The sequence below is a fragment of the Rhinopithecus roxellana genome, chromosome 21 (genome assembly GCF_007565055.1).
Source record: "Rhinopithecus roxellana isolate Shanxi Qingling chromosome 21, ASM756505v1, whole genome shotgun sequence".
Classification (NCBI taxonomy): Eukaryota; Metazoa; Chordata; class Mammalia; order Primates; family Cercopithecidae; genus Rhinopithecus; species Rhinopithecus roxellana.
In genome coordinates, this window is record NC_044569.1 from 34,352,043 (window position 1) to 34,371,681 (window position 19,639).

Consider the following 19,639-nt stretch of genomic DNA (forward strand, 5'->3'; position numbering starts at 1 on the left):
AAACAGTGCCTTCTATTTGTCAGATAGGAGGATGCTAAGTCCCAGGGGGTATAGGACTGAATAAAATAGTCTCTGCCCTCAGGAAGTTTACTTCTAGTGAGATACAGATACTAAAGAGATGTGGGAGTGACAGAGAAAACAGGAAGCAGGGACTGTCCTCTAGAACCCGCTTTCAGGAAACATGGCTATGAAAAGTGGGACAGAGCTGGGATAATGGCTGGAGGAAGTCCTTGGGAGGCAATAGACAGAGGGAGCAGTTGGAGACCTGGGAGGGAGGGGGAGGATTTTTGAGAACAAAGGCTCTGAGGAGGTGGGAGGGGGCGAGCTCCAGACCCAGGGGAGGAAAGTAACCTCTTTTGTGAGGGCCTTGGGTAGGTAGAGAGCTCCAAGTCCTAGAGTGTCTTCCCTCTTAGCCTCAGTTTTTTTCTGTTTAGCAGGAAGTGAGTGTATCTGCAGTGAAGTGATGGCTTGAAGTGGTCACTTCGGGACGGGGGAAGAGAACGGATGGGAGGATGAAGAAGGGCCAGGCAATGTTAAGGTCTGGAGTCATCTATCCATGCAAATTGATGGCTTCTGCAGCATGCTCAGTGGCCAGGGACAGAGAAGGCCTCGGAGGGGCAGACTGGCCCTGGGGTTGAGGTTACTCCAGAGGGTTGTGGTGGAGAAAGTAAGGAAGAGCTCGTCAAGGTGTTGAGCAGAGGGGCTGAGGTGATCAATGGTGGTATTCAGGTTGAACAGGGGAAAAAACAAAGGCAGGAGGGCAATGTGGAACATCTTGGAAGGGTCAAGGGACTGACGTCTTGATGAAGACCGAGAACAGGTGGTACAGCAAAGTTACAAGAGAGGAGGAGAGGAGCTGTCATCAGGATGTGAGGCAGCCAGCTCAAGGTTTCAAAGTAAGACCGTCCATACTCCAGAGTAATTTAGCTAGCGTTATTGCCTAGTGAACTGAAAGTCTTAATGCTAAAGTGAATAAACCGAAGATTGCTCTGGACTACATTGAAGATGGAGTGGAACACCGTGAAGACCAGCTGCGCCGGAAGGATGGGAGGGAATGAACCGAAGAATCAACCTGTAGAAATTGGTAACTGATTGGATATGGCATGCATAGGAGAAATCATGCTGGTAGGAAGTAATTGCAGAAGTGGTTGAGTCCAGGTCTAGATCTCCTGAGTTTCAGAAACTGGAAGCATGCTCAAGTGGAATGCGCTGTAAGCACCCCAGAGTTTTAGGTCTGGTGTTTACGTAGAAGGTCAGACCTCCAGGGATGAACATTTAAGGGCATGGAGGTGTTAATAGTATCCCTGCCCTTAAATTATCGTGAGCACTGCATGGTCAGAGATAACCAAGTCCACACATGTTTGTGTCTTTCCACAATGTCAGGCTTTTACTGATGCTATCTCAATAATAAAAGCCACGGGCTCCATGCAGTTTCCAAGGAGGCAATTCTCCTTAGTGCCTCCCATTCACTCAGGAGTCAGAACTGCAGGCACACAGGCTCAAGCTACTCCACAAGGCAGTCGATATTGTAAAGCATACATCGTGCTATACCTAGCCAATATGTGAATGTTATAGACTGAACGTTCCATAACAAACAAAGTAACATTTACCATCAAGAGAGAAGGAGCTGGGCACAGTGGCTCACGCCTGTAATCCTAGCACTTTGCAAGGCTGAGGAAGGTGGATCACCTGAGGTCAGCAGTTCAAGACCAGCCTGCCCAACATGGTGAAACCCTGTCTCTACTAAAAAAATACAAAAAAATTAACTGGGCATGGTGGCGTGCACCTGTAGTCCCACCTACTCGAGAGGCTGAGGCAGAAGAATCACTTGAAGCTGGGAGGCAGAGGTTGCAGTGAGCTGAAATCGTGTCACTGTACTCCTGCCTGGGTCACAGAACAAGATTCTGTCTCAAAAATAATTATAATAAATAATTTTAAAAAAGAAAAGAAAAGAAAAGGGATAGGAAAACAGGTTAATGAACCAGTCCAGGGAGTGTGACATAGACAAAAAGAAATCCTGGCCTGGCCTGGGTGGTCCAGCGGTCTTGTAAGGAAGAGCCTTTGATTTGGGCAGAGCCTTTGGTGGCAGATGCTGGGTTCTTAGCACAAGTGACAGCAGGACCGTATCTGTTAAGTTTTGAACTGCTGACGTCCTGGTTGTTTGATGACTGCCAAGTCCTCTGATGAGAACCAATAGTGGAAGAACGTGTTTGGTTATATCCTTATCCAGCTGGATGCAGTCTTTATTGATCAGGCAGAACACCTAGTCCCTGTTGGCAAAGTGCCTTAGGAAATGTAAGATGGAGTCTTTTTCTAAGACGGAGTCACTCTTATGTCAAGGGTGCTGTATACATAAACACTATCCTGTGAGCTCTTGAAGCCCATGTAGAGGAAGGATGAGCCAAGTATTAAGCTTTAGAGGTGGGAGGAAGAAAAGATGTTATTACAGGAGATATCAATAGAATTGTCCTGCAGGCAAGAAAAAAAGAAGGAGAAGAAAGCTTCTCAGAAACCAAGGGAAGAGAATTTTTCCAGAAAGAGGAGTGATCAACAATATTGGATGAAACCAAAAGGAAGACAGCTGTGTAAACGTCAATTATTTGGCCACGGAGAGCCTCGTGATCTTGGCTAGAATAAAGGTGGTGGAAAAGCTGGGGAATGAGTCAGCTTTAGGGTATTCAGGAGATGGTGGGAATGAAGCAATGGACAGCGGGTAGGAACTCCAGTACCCATGACTGAGAAACACGGAAAGTGAAGTCAGGTCTGGAGGTCGCCTACCTGAGTTCTGAGGGACACATGCAGATATGTATTTCACCACGTGAAATGCTTCCACTAAAGCAACCAAGGCAGGAAGTGTATCTCTTGCCTTTTATCTACTCTACAGGTGAAATGCAGAGACCAGGATTTTCACTCGGGAACCTTTGGTGGCATCCTTCATGAGCCAATGGCTGATCTGGTTGCTCTTCTCGGTAATGCCTTATTTTGTTTCACTTTTTAGTTGATCAGGGATCAACTAAAAGACAGTTCTATTTGATTCTATGTGCCTCTCCTTGCTTTCTGAACCAGCTCTGTACAAGGGTGTAGATGCTTAGATTTTCCTCCCCTTGGTTAACTGTTCCCTCCACTTATAAGTAAGTCTGCAAAACTCTTCTTCAGTTCCTCCATTTTCTTTTATTGGACATTGTGACACATCCAGCCATACTCAAGGACAAGAGGGCAGAGACTCAAAGGATACAAAAGATTGAGAGGCCACCCTGGCTCCCTTATTGCTGCTCCTAGAATGCCGGGCTGGGTGGGGTGTGCTATTCCCAAGCCAGTTGAACCACAAGTTCAACTTTGGTAGACCTGGCATGACTTTTTGACTGAAGATAAATCAACCAAGGGGTGATCAAAAGGGAAAGGAACTAAGCGACACACCAGATGAGGCCCTTCCCCCACTTTCTCAAGAGCATCTCGTTTTTCACGACAGACTGGCCCCTCCGCGGACCAGCCCACACCTTGTAGCATGTGGGTTCTGTGTGTGGATGACCAGGTATGTCCTCGCTCTGCCACAGACCACCTGCGTGACCTTGGCAAGTTACTTGAGTTCTCTAGTCTTCGATTTCTTATTTGTAAAGGGGCACAATCTTCTATTTACCTAGTATTGCTTTTAGGATGCAAAAAGGTGATGTGTGCAGAGCACTTGTCATGGTGGCTGGAATGCAGCATGTCCTTCAGTGAGTAATGGCCTGCCCTGGCCTGACTCCAGAAATGGTATCAAATACGTCAGCACCACTTGGCTTCATTTTCCAAGGTTGCTGTGGCCCTGAGTGGCACAGCAACGCCAACGAGTTCCCCGATTGTCCTGGTGCTGTCCTTGATTTCCCATGGATTGCTGGTGTGTGCAGTAGGGAGTTGTGTGTTTTTCTCGGGGAGCCTGTTTGCCCAGGCTCAATTCACCTACAGCTCTTCTAGGCATCAGGGCTGCCCATGGTGGGTTCCCAGGGAAGCTAAGGAAGTTTAAACTCCAGGGGCCTCACTTACAGAGCTCCTTCCACAGTCCTGGCAGGGACAATCATCATTTTATATTCATAATTTGGTGTTCTTTTAAAAAAGAGGTTCACACATTACTTATGCTTTAGACTCTGCAAAACCTCGCTGTGCTCCACTTGACATGTATAGCTCCTTTATGCAAATTTCACAACATGGCCCGGCATGGTGGCTCATGCCTGCAATCCCAGCACTTTGGGAGGCCAAGGTGGGTGGATTGCTTGAGCTCAGGACTTCGAGACCAGCCTGGGCAACATGGTGAAACCCTGTCTGTACAAAAAATACAAAAATTAGCCAGGCATGATGGTGTAGGCCTGTAGTCCCAGCTACTTAAGGGACTGAGGCAGGAAGATCACTTGAGCCCGGGAGGTGGAGGTTGCAGTCAGCTGAGATAATCGTGCCACTGTACTGCAGCCTGGGTGACAGAACGAGACCCTTTATCAAAAAAAGAAAGAAATAGAAAAAGCAAAAAAAAGAAAAGTTTAATAATGTGCCCCTTTTGAGCAGGCAAATTGCCAGAAAGCATTTACTCCCTTGGCCTCAGTAGTCCAGGCCATGGTACAATCAGCCCAGATGGCCCAGGTGTTGGAAGAATCTTCTTAAGGTCTTCAGCATCATTTTTAGTTGCACAGCTTTCTCTTTCATTCTCCCAAAGTGAATAATGAAATTTACCTATATTTCTACCATCTATCTAGCTATCCATCCATCCATCTATTATCTATCGATCTATCATCTTTCTATCCATCCATCCAACTATCCATCCATGCATCCATCCATCCATCCATCCATCCATCCATCCATCCATCCATCAATCCATCCAGCTATTATCTATCCATCTATCATCTTTCTATCCATCTATCCAACCATTATCTATCTATCCATCTACCTGTCATCTGTCCATCCACCCAACTATCTATCTATCCATCCACCCATTTATTATCTATCCATCTATCATTTTTCTATCCATCCATCCATCCATTTATCCATCTATCATCTTTCTATCCATTCATCCATCTATCCATCCATCCATCCAGCTATTATCTATCTATCCATCCATCCATTATCTATCATCTATCCATCCATCCATTCATCTATCTATCTATCTATCTATCTATCTATCTATCTATCTATCATCTATGTATCTATTCTTCTATGGCCTTCTAGTTTTCCTGAAATATAGCTCTTGGATGATATTTCCCATGCTTGACAATTGAGACAGAATACACCCAGCCATTTTCCTTTAAAGAGTTTAAATGGTTTCCAGACGAATCAGATAGTACGCAACTCACGATTTTAGGGAGTGGAGGTTAATTTCTGTTTTACCAGAATGAATGTTTTCTTCCCTAGGAACTGCATCTGAAATCTTTTTTTTTTTTTTTTTTTTTTTTTTTTTATTATACTTTAAGTTCTAGGGTACATGTGCATAACGTGCAGGTTTGTTACATATGTATACTTATGCCATGTTGGTGTGCTGCACCCATCAACTCGTCAGCACCCATCAATTCATCATTTATATCATGTATAACTCCCCAATGCAATCCCTCCCTCCTCCCCCCTCCCCCCTCCCCATGATAGGCCCCAGTGTGTGATGTTCCCCTTCCCGAGTCCAAGTGATCTCATTGTTCAGTTCCCACCTATGAGTGAGAACATGCGGTGTTTGGTTTTCTGTTCTTGTGATAGTTTGCTAAGAATGATGGTTTCCAGCTGCATCCATGTCCCTACAAAGGACGCAAACTCATCCTTTTTTATGGCTGCATAGTATTCCATGGTGTATATGTGCCACATTTTCTTAATCCAGTCTGTCACAGATGGACATTTGGGTTGATTCCAAGTCTTTGCTATTGTGAATAGTGCCGCAATAAACATACGTGTGCATGTGTCTTTGTAGTAGAATAATTTATAATCCTTTGGGTATATACCCAGTAGTGGGATGGCTGGGTCATATGGTACATCTAGTTCTAGATCCTTGAGGAATTGCCATACTGTTTTCCATAATGGTTGAACTAGTTTACAATCCCACCAACAGTGTAAAAGTGTTCCTATTTCTCCACATCCTCTCCAACACCTGTTGTTTCCTGACTTCTTAATGATTGCCATTCTAACTGGTGTGAGATGGTATCTCATTGTGGTTTTGATTTGCATTTCTCTGATGGCGAGTGACGATGAGCATTTTTTCATGTGTCTGTTGGCTGTATGAATATCTTCTTTTGAGAAATGTCTGTTCATATCCTTTCCCCACTTTTTGATGGGGTTGTTTGTTTTTTTCTCGTATATTTGTTTGAGTTCTTTGTAGATTCTGGATATTAGCCCTTTGTCAGATGAGTAGGTTGCAAAAATTTTCTCCCATTCTGTAGGTTGCCTGTTCACTCTGATGGTAGTTTCTTTTGCTGTGCAAAAGCTCTTTAGTTTAATTAGATCCCATTTGTCAATTTTTGCTTTTGCTGCCGTTGCTTTTGGTGTTTTAGACATGAAGTCCTTGCCCATGCCTATGTCCTGAATGGTACTACCTAGATATTCTTCTAGGGTTTTTATGGTAATAGGTCTAACATTTAAGTCTCTAATCCATCTTGAATTAATCTTCGTATAAGGGGTAAGGAAAGGATCCAGTTTCAGCTTTCTACTTATGGCTAGCCAATTTTCCCAGCACCATTTATTAAATAGGGAATCCTTTCCCCATTTCTTGTTTCTCTCAGGTTTGTCAAAGATCAGATGGCTGTAGATGTGCGGTATTATTTCTGAGGACTCTGTTCTGTTCCATTGGTCTATAGCTCTGTTTTGGTACCAGTACCATGCTGTTTTGGTTACTGTAGCCTTGTAGTATAGTTTGAAGTCAGGTAGCGTGACGCCTCCAGCTTTGTCCTTTTGACTTAGGATTGTCTTGGCAATGCGGGCTCTTTTTTGGTTCCATATGAACTTTAAAGCAGTTTTTTCCAATTCTGTGAAGAAACTCATTGGTAGCTTGATGGGGATGGCATTGAATCTATAAATAACCTTGGGCAGTATGGCCATTTTCACGATATTGATTCTTCCTATCCATGAGCATGGTATGTTCTTCCATTTGTTTGTGTCCTCTTTGATTTCACTGAGCAGTGGTTTGTAGTTCTCCTTGAAGAGGTCCTTTACATCCCTTGTAAGCTGGATTCCTAGGTATTTTATTCTCTTTGAAGCAATTGTGAATGGAAGTTCATTCCTGATTTGGCTCTCTGCTTGTCTGTTACTGGTGTATAAGAATGCTTGTGATTTTTGCACATTAATTTTGTATCCTGAGACTTTGCTGAAGTTGCTTATCAGCTTAAGGAGATTTTGGGCTGAGACGATGGGGTTTTCTAAATATACAATCATGTCATCTGCAAACAGGGACAATTTGACTTCTTCTTTTCCTAACTGGATACCCTTGATTTCTTTCTCTTGCCTGATTGCCCTAGCCAGAACTTCCAACACTATGTTGAATAGGAGTGGTGAGAGAGGGCATCCCTGTCTTGTGCCAGTTTTCAAAGGGAATTTTTCTAGTTTTTGCCCATTCAGTATGATATTAGCTGTGGGTTTGTCATAAATGGCTCTTATTATTTTGAGATACGTTCCATCAATACCGAATTTATTGAGCGTTTTTAGCATGAAGGGCTGTTGAATTTTGTCAAAAGCCTTTTCTGCATCTATTGAGACAATCATGTGGTTCTTGTCTTTGATTCTGTTTATATGCTGGATTACGTTTATTGATTTGCGAATGTTGAACCAGCCTTGCATCCCAGGGATGAAGCCCACTTGATCATGGTGGATAAGCTTTTTGATGTGCTGCTGAATCCGGTTTGCCAGTATTTTATTGAGAATTTTTGCATCAATGTTCATCAGGGATATTGGTCTAAAATTCTCTTTTTTTGTTGTGTCTCTGCCAGGCTTTGGTATCAGGATGATGTTGGCCTCATAAAATGAGTTAGGGAGGATTCCCTCTTTTTCTATTGATTGGAATAGTTTCAGAAGGAATGGTACCAGCTCCTCCTTGTACCTCTGGTAGAATTCAGCTGTGAATCCATCTGGTCCTGGACTTTTTTTGGTGGGTAGGCTATTAATTGTTGCCTCAATTTCAGAGCCTGCTATTGGTCTATTCAGGGATTCAACTTCTTCCTGGTTTAGCCTTGGGAGAGTGTAAGTGTCCAGGAAATTATCCATTTCTTCTAGATTTTCTAGTTGATTTGCGTAGAGGCGTTTATAGTATTCTCTGATGGTAGTTTGTATTTCTGTGGGGTCAGTGGTGATATCCCCTTTATCATTTTTTATTGCATCTATTTGATTCCTCTCTCTTTTCTTCTTTATTAGCCTTGCTAGCGGTCTGTCAATTTTGTTGATCTTTTCAAAAAACCAACTCCTGGATTCATTGATTTTTTGGAGGGTTTTTTGTGTCTCTATCTCCTTCAGTTCGGCTCTGATCTTAGTTATTTCTTGCCTTCTGCTAGCTTTTGAATGTGTTTGCTCTTGCCTCTCTAGTTCTTTTAATTGTGATGTTAGAGTGTCAATTTTAGATCTTTCCTGCTTTCTCTTGTGGGCATTTAGTGCTATAAATTTCCCTCTACACACTGCTTTAAATGTGTCCCAGAGATTCTGGTATGTTGTATCTTTGTTCTCATTGGTTTCAAAGAACATCTTTATTTCCGCTTTCATTTCGTTATGTACCCAGTAGTCATTCAGGAGCAGGTTGTTCAGTTTCCATGTAGTTGAGCGGTTTTGATTGAGTTACTTAGTCCTGAGTTCTAGTTTGATTGCACTGTGGTCTGAGAGACAGTTTGTTATAATTTCTGTTCTTTTACATTTGCTGAGGAGTGCTTTACTTCCAATTATGTGGTCAATTTTGGAATAAGTGCGATGTGGTGCTGAGAAGAATGTATATTCTGTTGATTTGGGGTGGAGAGTTCTATAGATGTCTATTAGGTCCGCTTGGTGCAGAGATGAGTTCAATTCCTGGATATCCTTGTTAACTTTCTGTCTCGTTGATCTGTCTAATGTTGACAGCGGAGTGTTGAAGTCTCCCATTATTATTGTATGGGAGTCTAAGTCTCTTTGTAAGTCCCTAAGGACTTGCTTTATGAATCTGGGTGCTCCTGTATTGGGTGCATATATATTTAGGAGAGTTAGCTCTTCCTGTTGAATTGATCCCTTTACCATTATGTAATGGCCTTCTTTGTCTCTCTTGATCTTTGATGGTTTAAAGTCTGTTTTATCAGAGACAAGGATTGCAACCCCTGCTTTTTTGTGTTCTCCATTTGCTTGGTAGATCTTCCTCCATCCCTTTATTTTGAGCCTATGTATGTCTCTGCATGTGAGATGGGTCTCCTGAATACAGCAGACTGATGGGTCTTGACTCTTTATCCAGTTTGCCAGTCTGTGTCTTTTAATTGGAGCATTTAGTCCATTAACATTTAAGGTTAATATTGTTATGTGTGAACTTGATCCTGCCATTAGATATTAACTGGTTATTTTGCTCGTTAGTTGATGCAGTTTCTTCCTAGCCTCGATGGTCTTTACATTTTGGCATGTTTTTGCGATGGCTGGTACCGGTTGTTCCTTTCCATGTTTAGGGCTTCCTTCAGGGTCTCTTGTAAGGCAGGCCTGGTGGTGACAAAATCTCTAAGCATTTGCTTATCTGTAAAGGATTTTCTTTCTCCTTCACTTATGAAACTTAGTTTGGCTGGATATGAAATTCTGGGTTGAAAATTCTTTTCTTTAAGAATGTTGAATATTGGCCCCCACTCTCTTCTGGCTTGTAGAGTTTCTGCTGAGAGATCTGCTGTTAGTCTGATGGGCTTCCCTTTGTGGGTAACCCGACCTTTCTCTCTGGCTGCCCTTAAGATTTTTTCCTTCATTTCAACTTTGGTGAATCTGGCAATTATGTGTCTTGGAGTTGCTCTTCTGGAGGAGTATCTTTGTGGCGTTCTCTGTATTTCCTGAATTTGAATGTTGGCCTGCCCTACTAGGTTGGGGAAGTTCTCCTGGATGATTTCCTGAAGAGTGTTTTCCAACTTGGTTCCATTTTCCCCCTCACTTTCAGGCACCCCAATCAGGCGTAGATTTGGTCTTTTTACGTAATCCCATACTTCTTGCAGGCTTTGTTCATTTCTTTTTCTTCTTTTTTCTTTTGGTTTCTCTTCTCGCTTCATTTCATTCATTTGATCTTCAATCGCTGATACTCTTTCTTCCAGTTGATCGAGTCGGTTACTGAAGCTTGTGCATTTGTCACGTATTTCTCGTGTCATGGTTTTCATCTCTGTCATTTCGTTTATGATCTTCTCTGCATTAATTAGTCTAGCTGTCAATTCTTCCACTCTTTTTTCAAGATTTTTAGTTTCTTTGCGCTGGGTACGTAATTCCTCCTTTAGCTCTGATAAGTTTGATGGACTGAAGCCTTCTTCTCTCCTCTCGTCCAAGTCATTCTCTGACCAGCTTTGATCCGTTGCTGGCGATGGGCTGCGCTCCTTTGCAGGGGGAGATGCGCTCTTATTTTTTGAATTTCCAGCTTTTCTGCCCTGCTTCTTCCCCATCTTTGTGGTTTTATCTGTCTCTGGTCTTTGATGGTGGTGACGTACTGATGGGGTTTTGGTATAGGTGTCCTTCCTGTTTGATAGTTTTCCTTCTGACAGTCAGAAGGACTGTCTGTTGGTCTGTTGGAGATTGCTTGAGGTCCACTCCAGACCCTGTTTGCCTGGGTATCAGCAGCAGAGGTTGCCGAAGATAGAATATTTCTGAACAGCGAGTGTACCTGTCTGATTCTTCCTTTGGAAGTTTCCTCTCAGGGGTGTACTCCACGCTGTGAGGTGTGGGGTGTCAGACTGCCCCTAGTGGGGGATTTCTCCCAGCTAGGCTACTCAGGGGTCAGGGACACACCTGAGCAGGCAGTCTGTCCGTTCTCAGATCTCAACCTCCGCGTTGGGAGATCCACGGCTCTCCCCAAAGCTGTCAGACAGAGTCGTTCGCGTCTGCACCGGCTCCTGCTACTTCCCCTGTTGGTCTTCAGCTGTGCGCTGTCCCCAGAGGTGGAGACTACAGAGACAGGCAGGCTTCCTTGAGCTGCTGTGAGCTCCACCCAGTTCGAGCTTCCCAGCGGCTTTGTTTACCTACTTAAGCCTCAGCAATGGCGGGCGCCCCTCCCCCAGCCTCGCTGCTGCCTTGCGGATAGATCGCGGCAGACTGCTGTGTTAGCAGTGAGGGAGGCTTCGTGGGCGTGGGACCCTCCCGGCCAGGTGTGGGATATATTCTGGTGTGCCTGTATGCTTACAGCGCAGTATTGGGGTGGGAGTTACCCGATTTTCCAGGTGTTGTGTGTCTCAGTTCCCCTGGCTAGGAAAACGGATCCCCTTCCCCCTTGCGCTTCCAGGTGAGGCGATGCCTCGCCCTGCTTCAGCTCTCGCTGGTCAGGCTGCAGCAGCTGACCAGCACCGATTGTCTGGCACTCCCTAGTGAGATGACCCCAGTACCTCAGTTGAAAATGCAGAAATCACCAGTCTTCTGTGTCGCTCGTGCTGGGAGTTGGAGACTGGAGCTGTTCCTATTCGGCCATCTTGCTCCGCCCCCGCATCTGAAATCTTTAGCAGCACATTTTGCTTTTCCCACAAGCATGACTGCTGCATGGCATCTCTTCAGGCTGTGTGGCTTCAGCCAGGCATAGGATTCCATTCAGCCCCACAAATGCACATTGCTCTGCTAAGGAAGAGTCGGCTCAGGGTCATGAATGAAATTAAAAACGTGGTTTGACTTTCTTTAGTTTTTGATACAAATCAAATAATCAATCCACAGCACAGTAATTTCTGGATTGTGTCCTCTATGTGGTTTTCATATGTTTTGTACAAAAACATAAGGACATAGTGTTGAGCTTTAGTGTTTATCAGATGACAAGCAGGAATTTTGCTTGCTGACAGGCTGGGCTGTAGTGGAGATGCCCGGACTCCCAGGGCCCCCTGATGTCAAGTGAGAGTCGGCTCTGCTCTGTCCACTCCTGCAGGCTGACAATCAGCCATATAAGCTAGTCAGGATGCGGGAATCCATGGGCAGCCCTTGCCTCATGCAAGCCTCCTAACCTCTCTGTCTCTCTGTGATCATGAACAGACAATAAACACTAGTGTGTGATAACCTCCACTAGGGTACAAAGCAAAACCAAGTTAGTTCCCTGTCTGAAAAGGGGCTTAATGTGCAGGGGACGTAGAAGCTGCTAAGAGGATACTTGTGTTTACAAATCGAACTCTAACCTTCTGTGGTTTCCCTTTGCAGACACTTTCCTACTCTTTGCATTTCCCTAAAAGCCATAAAACAGAAAAGGCCATTGCACCAAGGGCATTTTTATAAGCACCAAATGATGTTATTTAAAATGTTCAAATCCAAGATGGCTGCTGGGCATGTAGGATTCTGTTTCCTGTGGGCAGTTTTCAAAGGCACCTTCTGCCTTCCCTGCACTTGCCAAGATGGCTGTGGTAACTGCAGAAATGACATCATGTCATGACTGCAAAAGGAAAATGAACAGGATGGGAGGCGACACACTCTTAAGCAAATATTTTCATTCAAATGCTTTCAATACTAAAGAACTAGGGCAAAGAAATATGGAAAATGGGATCTGTGAAGCAGCATTATTTCTGAGTAGCACAGACATCAATGGCTCCCCTTTCCCTGTGATGGTGTTTCAGGCAGGGCTGAAGTGACTGAGTTGTACTCCACAGCTCTCTAATCAGATTTCTCTGCAAGCAAATTAAAAGGGAAAGGAAGGCCAGGTACAGTGGCCTTGATCATGCCACTGCACTCCAGCCTGGGTGGCAGAGCAAGCTCTGTCTCAAAAAAAGGAAAGAAAGAAAGAAAGAAAAGGAAGAAAGGAAGGAAAGGAAGGGAAGGAAAGGGAGGGAGGGAGGGAAAGAACAAAGGAAGGAAAGAAGGAAGGAACGAAAAGGAGAGGAAAGGAAAGGAAAGAAGGAAGGAAGAAGAAAGAAAGAGAAAGAAAGAAAGAAAAAAGGAAGGAAAGAAAGAGAAAGGAAGGAAGGAACTGCTAAGAGGATACTTGTGTTTACACAAGGAAGGAAGGAAGAAAGAAAGGAAAGAAAGAAAAGAAAGAAAGAAAGAAAAGAGAGAGAGAAAGAAAAGAGAGCGAGAAAGAGAAGGTAGGAAGGAAGGAAAAGGCAAATGAGGAAATCCTCTTACTCTTCCTTCTCCCAGTCCAGCAGTAGGGAAGGCTGCTTGTATACTGAGAGAATAAAGTTGTAATTTAAAATGATGCCAAGAACAGAGGGTTGGATTGTTTTACTCGTGAGGTACAGTGCGTGCTTAGAAAGCACGACTCTGCAACTCTGTCCTTACACAGAAGACTGTCAGCAGAAGTTTAGAGACATATACCCTCAAGAGAAGATCTCATGATTGCATTATCAGTGGGGACTCACTAAGCTGCCCTGGAGACATTTTTGTGTCATTTATATCGGTCTATTTCCTGGCTGCATTTTGCCTTTGATAAGCACTTTCTCCAGAGAGTGGGCAGCATTTACTGAATTTCAACATCTGCTGCTTTTCTAGATATTTAGTGATGGGTTTTTCCACTTGTATTGATCCCTAAACTGTTTCATGAAGAGCATACTAGTGTATATAGAGGATTTTGCGGTCATGATGGGATCTCATAGAGTAGACCTGAAGGGTATAATGCTTTTAATTAAAAATGAGTGTTTATTATAATATTGTGTGTGTGTGTGTGTGTGCGTGTAGGGGAAGAGAAGTTGAGAAGAGATGACAATTTTTGGTTTCTCAGGTATGTATGTACGTAGGTGTGTATACATGTACGTGCGTGTGTGTATATATATATATCTAAGATATCTGCATATCTTAGAATCCAAATCAGATGTGAATTCCTGGGCAGATTTTTGATGCCCACAGCCACTTCCCTGTGGGCTGGATCAACCAGTCCTTTTTCACTGGGGTCTAATGGGCACTGGCTTCTGGCACTTAACTATAAGCAGTTAACCATTTCCCAGCTATATATACACACACACATAAATTTTTTTTTGAGATGGCGTCTCACTCTGTCACCCAAACGGGAGTGCAGTGGCGTGATCTGGGCTCACTGCAACCTCTGCCTCCTGGGTTCAAGTGATTCTCCTGCCTCAGCCTCCCCAGTAGCTGGGACTACAGGTGCCTGCCACAATGCCCTGCTAATTTTTTGTATTTTTAGTAGAAACAGGACTTCACCATGTTACCCAGAATAGTTTTGATCTCCTGACCTTGTGATCTGCCCGCCTCGGGCTCCCAAAGTGCTGGGATTACAGGTGTGAGCCTCCGCGCCCAGCCATATAATTTCTCTTTTGAGACAGGGTCTGACTTTATCACCCAGGCTGGAGTGCAGTGATGTGATCATTACTCACTGCACCCTCTACTTCCTGGGCTCAAGTGATCCTCCCACCTTAGCTTCCCAAGTAGCTGGGACCACAGGCATGTGTCACTATGCCCCACTAGTTTCTGTATTTTTTGTAGAGACGGGGTCTCGCCATGTTGCTCAGGCTGGTTGGGAACTCCTGGGCTCAAGCGATCCACTTGCTTTGACCTTCCAAAGTGCTGGGAGTACAGATGTGAGCCACCGCACCCAGCATGTATTTTAAATGTTTTATAGTGAACGCGTATTACTTTTTAAATCAGCATAAGGTAAAACTAAAAAACAAACCTTGTTTATGTATAAAAGGCATAGCTGAGAACGTGAACGTGATGGAGGTAACTCACTCCGAACTCACTGGTTGTGGGCCCAGGCGTTTTCAGCCTCACCTTTGACAAGGTGAACACTAAAGCAGGGCTGATTCCAGCTGCGTGAACCTGGTGACCAGCTCCTTTCTCTGACAGTCACTTCTTGGATGGAGTTGCTGCCAATGGCTTTGGCCATGGGGACCCAGAGAGTCACGAGGCCTGCTGCAGCCCTGGAGAGTCCTCCCACAGTCTGTGGCTCCAGGACCACAACATTGGCACACGCCTTTCTACCTGGCTTTGTTTGCTGTGTGTGTTTTGTAGGTAGCCTGGTAGACTCATCGGGTCATATCCTGGTCCCTGGAATCTATGATGAAGTGGCTCCTCTTACAGAAGAGGAAATAAATACATACAAAGCCATCCATCTAGACCTGGAAGAATACCGGAATAGCAGCCGGGTTGAGAAATTTCTGTTCGATACTAAGGTATGACCACAGACTGATGGATAAGCTGGAAGAGGCATGAGGCTAGTAGATCATATTTGCCCGCTGTCTAAATCATTGTCTGGTGCTAATCTGCATATCTTAGAATCCAAATCAGATGTGAATTCCTGGGCAGATTGTTGATGCCCACAGCCACTTCCCTGTGGGCTGGATCAACCAGTCCTTTTTCACTGGGGTCTAATGGGCACTGGCTTCTGGCATTTAACTATAAGCAGTTAACCATTTCCCAGCTATGTTTTCCAAAGCTGTTTATTAACCTAAATCCCACGCCAGCCTTCAGCCGGTGAGCTGGACTTCTTACCTTTTCAAAGACCAAGAAAAGTCTGAGATGATTCCAGCTCCAAGACCTGTAACTGTTCATTTTTCCAGACAAAACCAAGAGCCTTAGGGTCTAATCTGTAAGTGAATACATCATTGCCTCAGTGGACTAAGTAAACACAAAGCCGAAAACATTCCTTACTGGCAAATTTAGAATTGTTTTGCTTTTCTCCTCCTTCTCTTTCTGGGCAGCATGCTTGCCTGACAAGGTGTTCGGTAGCAGGGCTGGTTCCTGGGGAAGGGGCCAAGAGGGGGAACAGCAAGCTGAAAAGAAGCAGTAGAGTGAATTATTACAAAGCAGGCGTCTTCCTGCAGACCAGCTCGAGGATGGCCAGAAGAAGAAAGAAAACTGGCTCAAACATGTGGAGAGTTCTTTGATGTCTTCTGAATAAGAAAATGCTTTCATTATATAAGTTATTATTGTAATGATTGAGGTTAGAAATTTATAATTGAACCACATTTCTGAAGGGGCCCGTTTGTCTATGGCCATTCCACCCTGAACGTGCCCGATCTCGTCTGAAAGGACCCCTTTGCCATTTGTTCACTGAAAACTGCAAATCTTGGGCAAAGAGGGACACTCATCAGTGGGGAGCATCTTGGGTAGGCGAAGGCATCTGAAGACAGCAGAGAGTTTGTGCCCTGAGGGAAAAGTCCTTGCGTCAGACACAGCTGAGTAAGGTGACAGTTAACGTGTCCTGAATGGTGTCTCAGAGAGACAGACAGTGGTAACACAAGCAACCCAGTTCTGGGGTCTAATTAAGCATCCTTTGGATAATTTTATTTTAATATAGGAGGAGATTCTAATGCACCTCTGGAGGTACCCATCTCTTTCTATTCATGGGATCGAGGGCGCGTTTGATGAGCCTGGAGCTAAAACAGTCATACCTGGCCAAGTTATAGGAAAATTTTCCATCCGTCTAGTCCCTCACATGAATGTGTCTGTGGTGGAAAAACAGGTAACAAATGCTTATTGTCATTCTGCCTAGTAACATGGTTTCTTAATCCTGCATATCACTGTTTAGTGAGCAGTGAGGTTGCTACCATTGGAGTATCATTTTTTTCTAATACAAGAGGAGTGGAACAAACGTCAAGAAACCAATATTGCCCAGTGCAGTGACTTGTGCCTGTAATCCTGGCCAAGGGATTTGAGAGGCTAAGGCTAGAGGATCCCTTGAGCCCAGGAATTCAAGGCTGCAGTGAGCTATGATTGCACCACTGCACTCCAGCCTGGGTGACAGAGCGAGACACTGTCTCTTCAAACAAACAAACAAAAAGAACCCAATCTTTTTCCTCAAGTCTATGCAATTACAGCAGTCAGGTAAATAACCATTTGAAGCTAGAGTGCTAGGAAAATTTGAAAGTTAGATGGTAGATATAAAAGCAAGATTGGTTTACACATAGATGGGGTAGGGACCTGCCTATGCTTGGACAGAGGCAGAAGGTCTCAGGCTTCAATCATTAGATCTTCATGATGTCTGAAATCAACACTTTGGAAGCAGCCATTTTAAGGAAAATGTTTTCTGGAAGGAGTTACGTGTCCAATTACCAACCAATCATCAATTTGCCTCAAGTTAGTTTAACAGAAAGTAGGCTCTTGAATGAATGAACTAAAAAAATACTTATCCCAACCGTCAGTCTTTCTCCATTCCATTATCACTCTTTATTGTCTTGTTAGCACTAATTACATTCTAACATAGTCTCTCTTTCTCCCTCCCTGCCTCCTCCCCTCCTCCCTTCCCTCCCTCCCTCCTTCCTTCCTTCCCTGCTTCTCTCCTGCCCTCTCCTTCCTCCCTTTTCCCTTCCCTTCCCTCTCCTCCCCTTTCCTTTTTCTTCCCTCCTGTTCCTTCCTCCTGCCCTCCTTCCATCCTTCCTTCTCCTTTCCCCATCCCCTCCCCTCTCTATCCCCTCCCCCTCCCTTCCCTTTCCTTTTCTCTTTCCCTCCTTCCTCCCTTCCCTTCCTTCTTTTTGGAGGTGCTACCCCTTTTTCTCATGACATATAAACTCCATGAGGGCAGGGCCTTCCTTGTCTTGTTCACAGCTGTATCCACAGCACCTAGAACAGTCTCTGGGACATGACACATGTTCTATAAATGTGTGTTGAAGTAATTAATGGAAGAAATTTGAGTATGGCACCTTCCTGGGAGGCTCTCCACAGTAATAATGAGAAAAGAGTAGAAGGGGAGAGAACGAGGCTGAAATGAGCCTCCTCCATAGTTGAGCCTGGAGTTGCTCCCACATCTTGGAAATTTCCAAATGCTTAATGCTCCCAAATCACTCAGAGGGTACTGAGGAGTCCTAAAAGAGGACGATTCAAAAGAGAAGACCTGCTGTGTTAGGCTTCATCACTTTCAACAGGCAGTGCTCCAGCACCTCCGTGTGTGAGACGCTGTGGTTGGAAGGGGGTGGGCTGGGGCCAGGATTGCAGGGAGGAGGATAGAGGGGAATCTCCCTCTGGGTGCAGCCCAGGGTTTCCTGCTCTCCGCACTGAAGAAGGATCTCACTCTCGCCCCCTGGCAGAGCGAAGGAAAAATCACAACACTTGCATGTGTCAGGTTAAGGCCTTCAGTTTCTTGATGGAAGAGACTATATTAACTGTATTAATGAGTTTCTTGATGGAAGACTATATTAACCGTATGAGAGAATAACCTGACCCTTTCTCTTATTATTGAAAACGTCACCTTTTAGGTGACACGGCATCTTGAAGATGTGTTCTCCAAAAGAAATAGTTCCAACAAGATGGTTGTTTCCATGACTCTAGGACTACACCCATGGATCGCAAATATTAACGACACCCAATATCTCGCAGCAAAAAGAGCCATCAGAACAGGTGGGACCTTAAGATCTTCTGACTGGCCAATCTGCACTGGGACTCAGGAGTGGTACCTGCGGGACCGTGGGTAAAGCAGACACTTTTAAAACTCAGAAATCAACTCTTCTTTTAATATAGAGGACATTGTTGAATGCATGTCATGTGCAGGGCAAGCTATACACGGCCATCTCAAGTCATCCTCCCAGTGGCCTTCCCCATCTAACAGAGGAATAAATGCAGGTTTACAGACATGAAGTATTTTGCCAAAGGGTGCCCAGCTCACAAGTGGCAAAACCTGTGTTCAAATTTAAGTCTGGAGACCTGAATTTTGGGGAAAATGATGCATTAGAAAACCTTCAAACCCCCTGATACAAAACTCATAGAAATGTTGGCCAACATGTAAACACATCCTTTCAAAACACAGATTAGGCCAGGTGTGATGGCTCAATCTTATAATCCCAGCAGTTTGGGAGGCAGAGGCAGGAGGATCACTTGAGCTCAGGAGTTCGAGACCAGCCTGGGCAATATGGTGAGATCCCCCCATCTCTACAAAAAATATAAAAATTAGCTGGGCGTGGTGGCATGCGCCTGTAGTGCCAGCTACTCAGGAGGCTGAGGCAGAAGGATGGCTTGAGCCCAGGAGTTTGAGGCTGCAGCAAGCTGTGATCATGCCACTGCACTCCAGCCTAGGGGACAGAGTGAGACCCTGTCTCAAAAACAAAAAACAAAAAAACACAGCTTAGCTTGTATGACATCAGAGGAAATCCTTTAGGATTGAAAATGAAGAACCTAAACTCTAGGGGAGTGAATAAGCAGACCCTAGGCTGGCCTTCCGGGGTCTGCTCTTCCTGGTCACAAAGAGACTGGAACTTTAACGGCCTTGGGCCAGAGTGAGGCAGGAAGTTGAAAAGGAGACCCACTATACGCAGGCAGGGCATCCCCGGAAAGCCACACCTATCCTGCGTGTGTGCGTAAGCTTGACTGCCTTTGCTTGGACGTTGGATGGACACAAGGTCTCCCCTGAGAATTTTTAACCATGGACCCTTGCTCCTGTGGGTTTGGGTGTTAAATTTTTAGCTAGTGCATGGTCTGGTTCTCGCTAGTGCCATGGCTGGACTGCCTGCTGATGCAAGCACGGCATTACCCAGGAGGACACAGCCCCAGGCAGGCCAAGGAGATTCCACAGGAGCTTCCTGGAGATGAGCTCGCTGTATACAATTGCAAAACACACGAGAAACCCAATTCCACTGTGTCTGACCCTAAAGCCAGTGGTCTCTTCACAATGCCGCATTGCTTC

At 44.7% G+C, this 19,639-nt stretch overlaps 1 protein-coding gene across 1 annotated transcript in view; it reads left to right on the top strand.

Annotated features, from left to right (window-relative positions):
* The window catches only part of CNDP1 (carnosine dipeptidase 1), a 40,043-nt gene that overhangs the window by 16,949 nt on the left and 3,455 nt on the right, over positions 1-19,639 (top strand). Inside the window, exons 7-10 of the mRNA XM_030925715.1 lie at positions 2,885-2,969; positions 15,037-15,197; positions 16,325-16,489; positions 18,219-18,360. Of these exons, the coding sequence (XP_030781575.1) occupies positions 2,885-2,969; positions 15,037-15,197; positions 16,325-16,489; positions 18,219-18,360 (553 nt within the window). The remainder of the gene's footprint in view (positions 1-2,884; positions 2,970-15,036; positions 15,198-16,324; positions 16,490-18,218; positions 18,361-19,639) is intronic.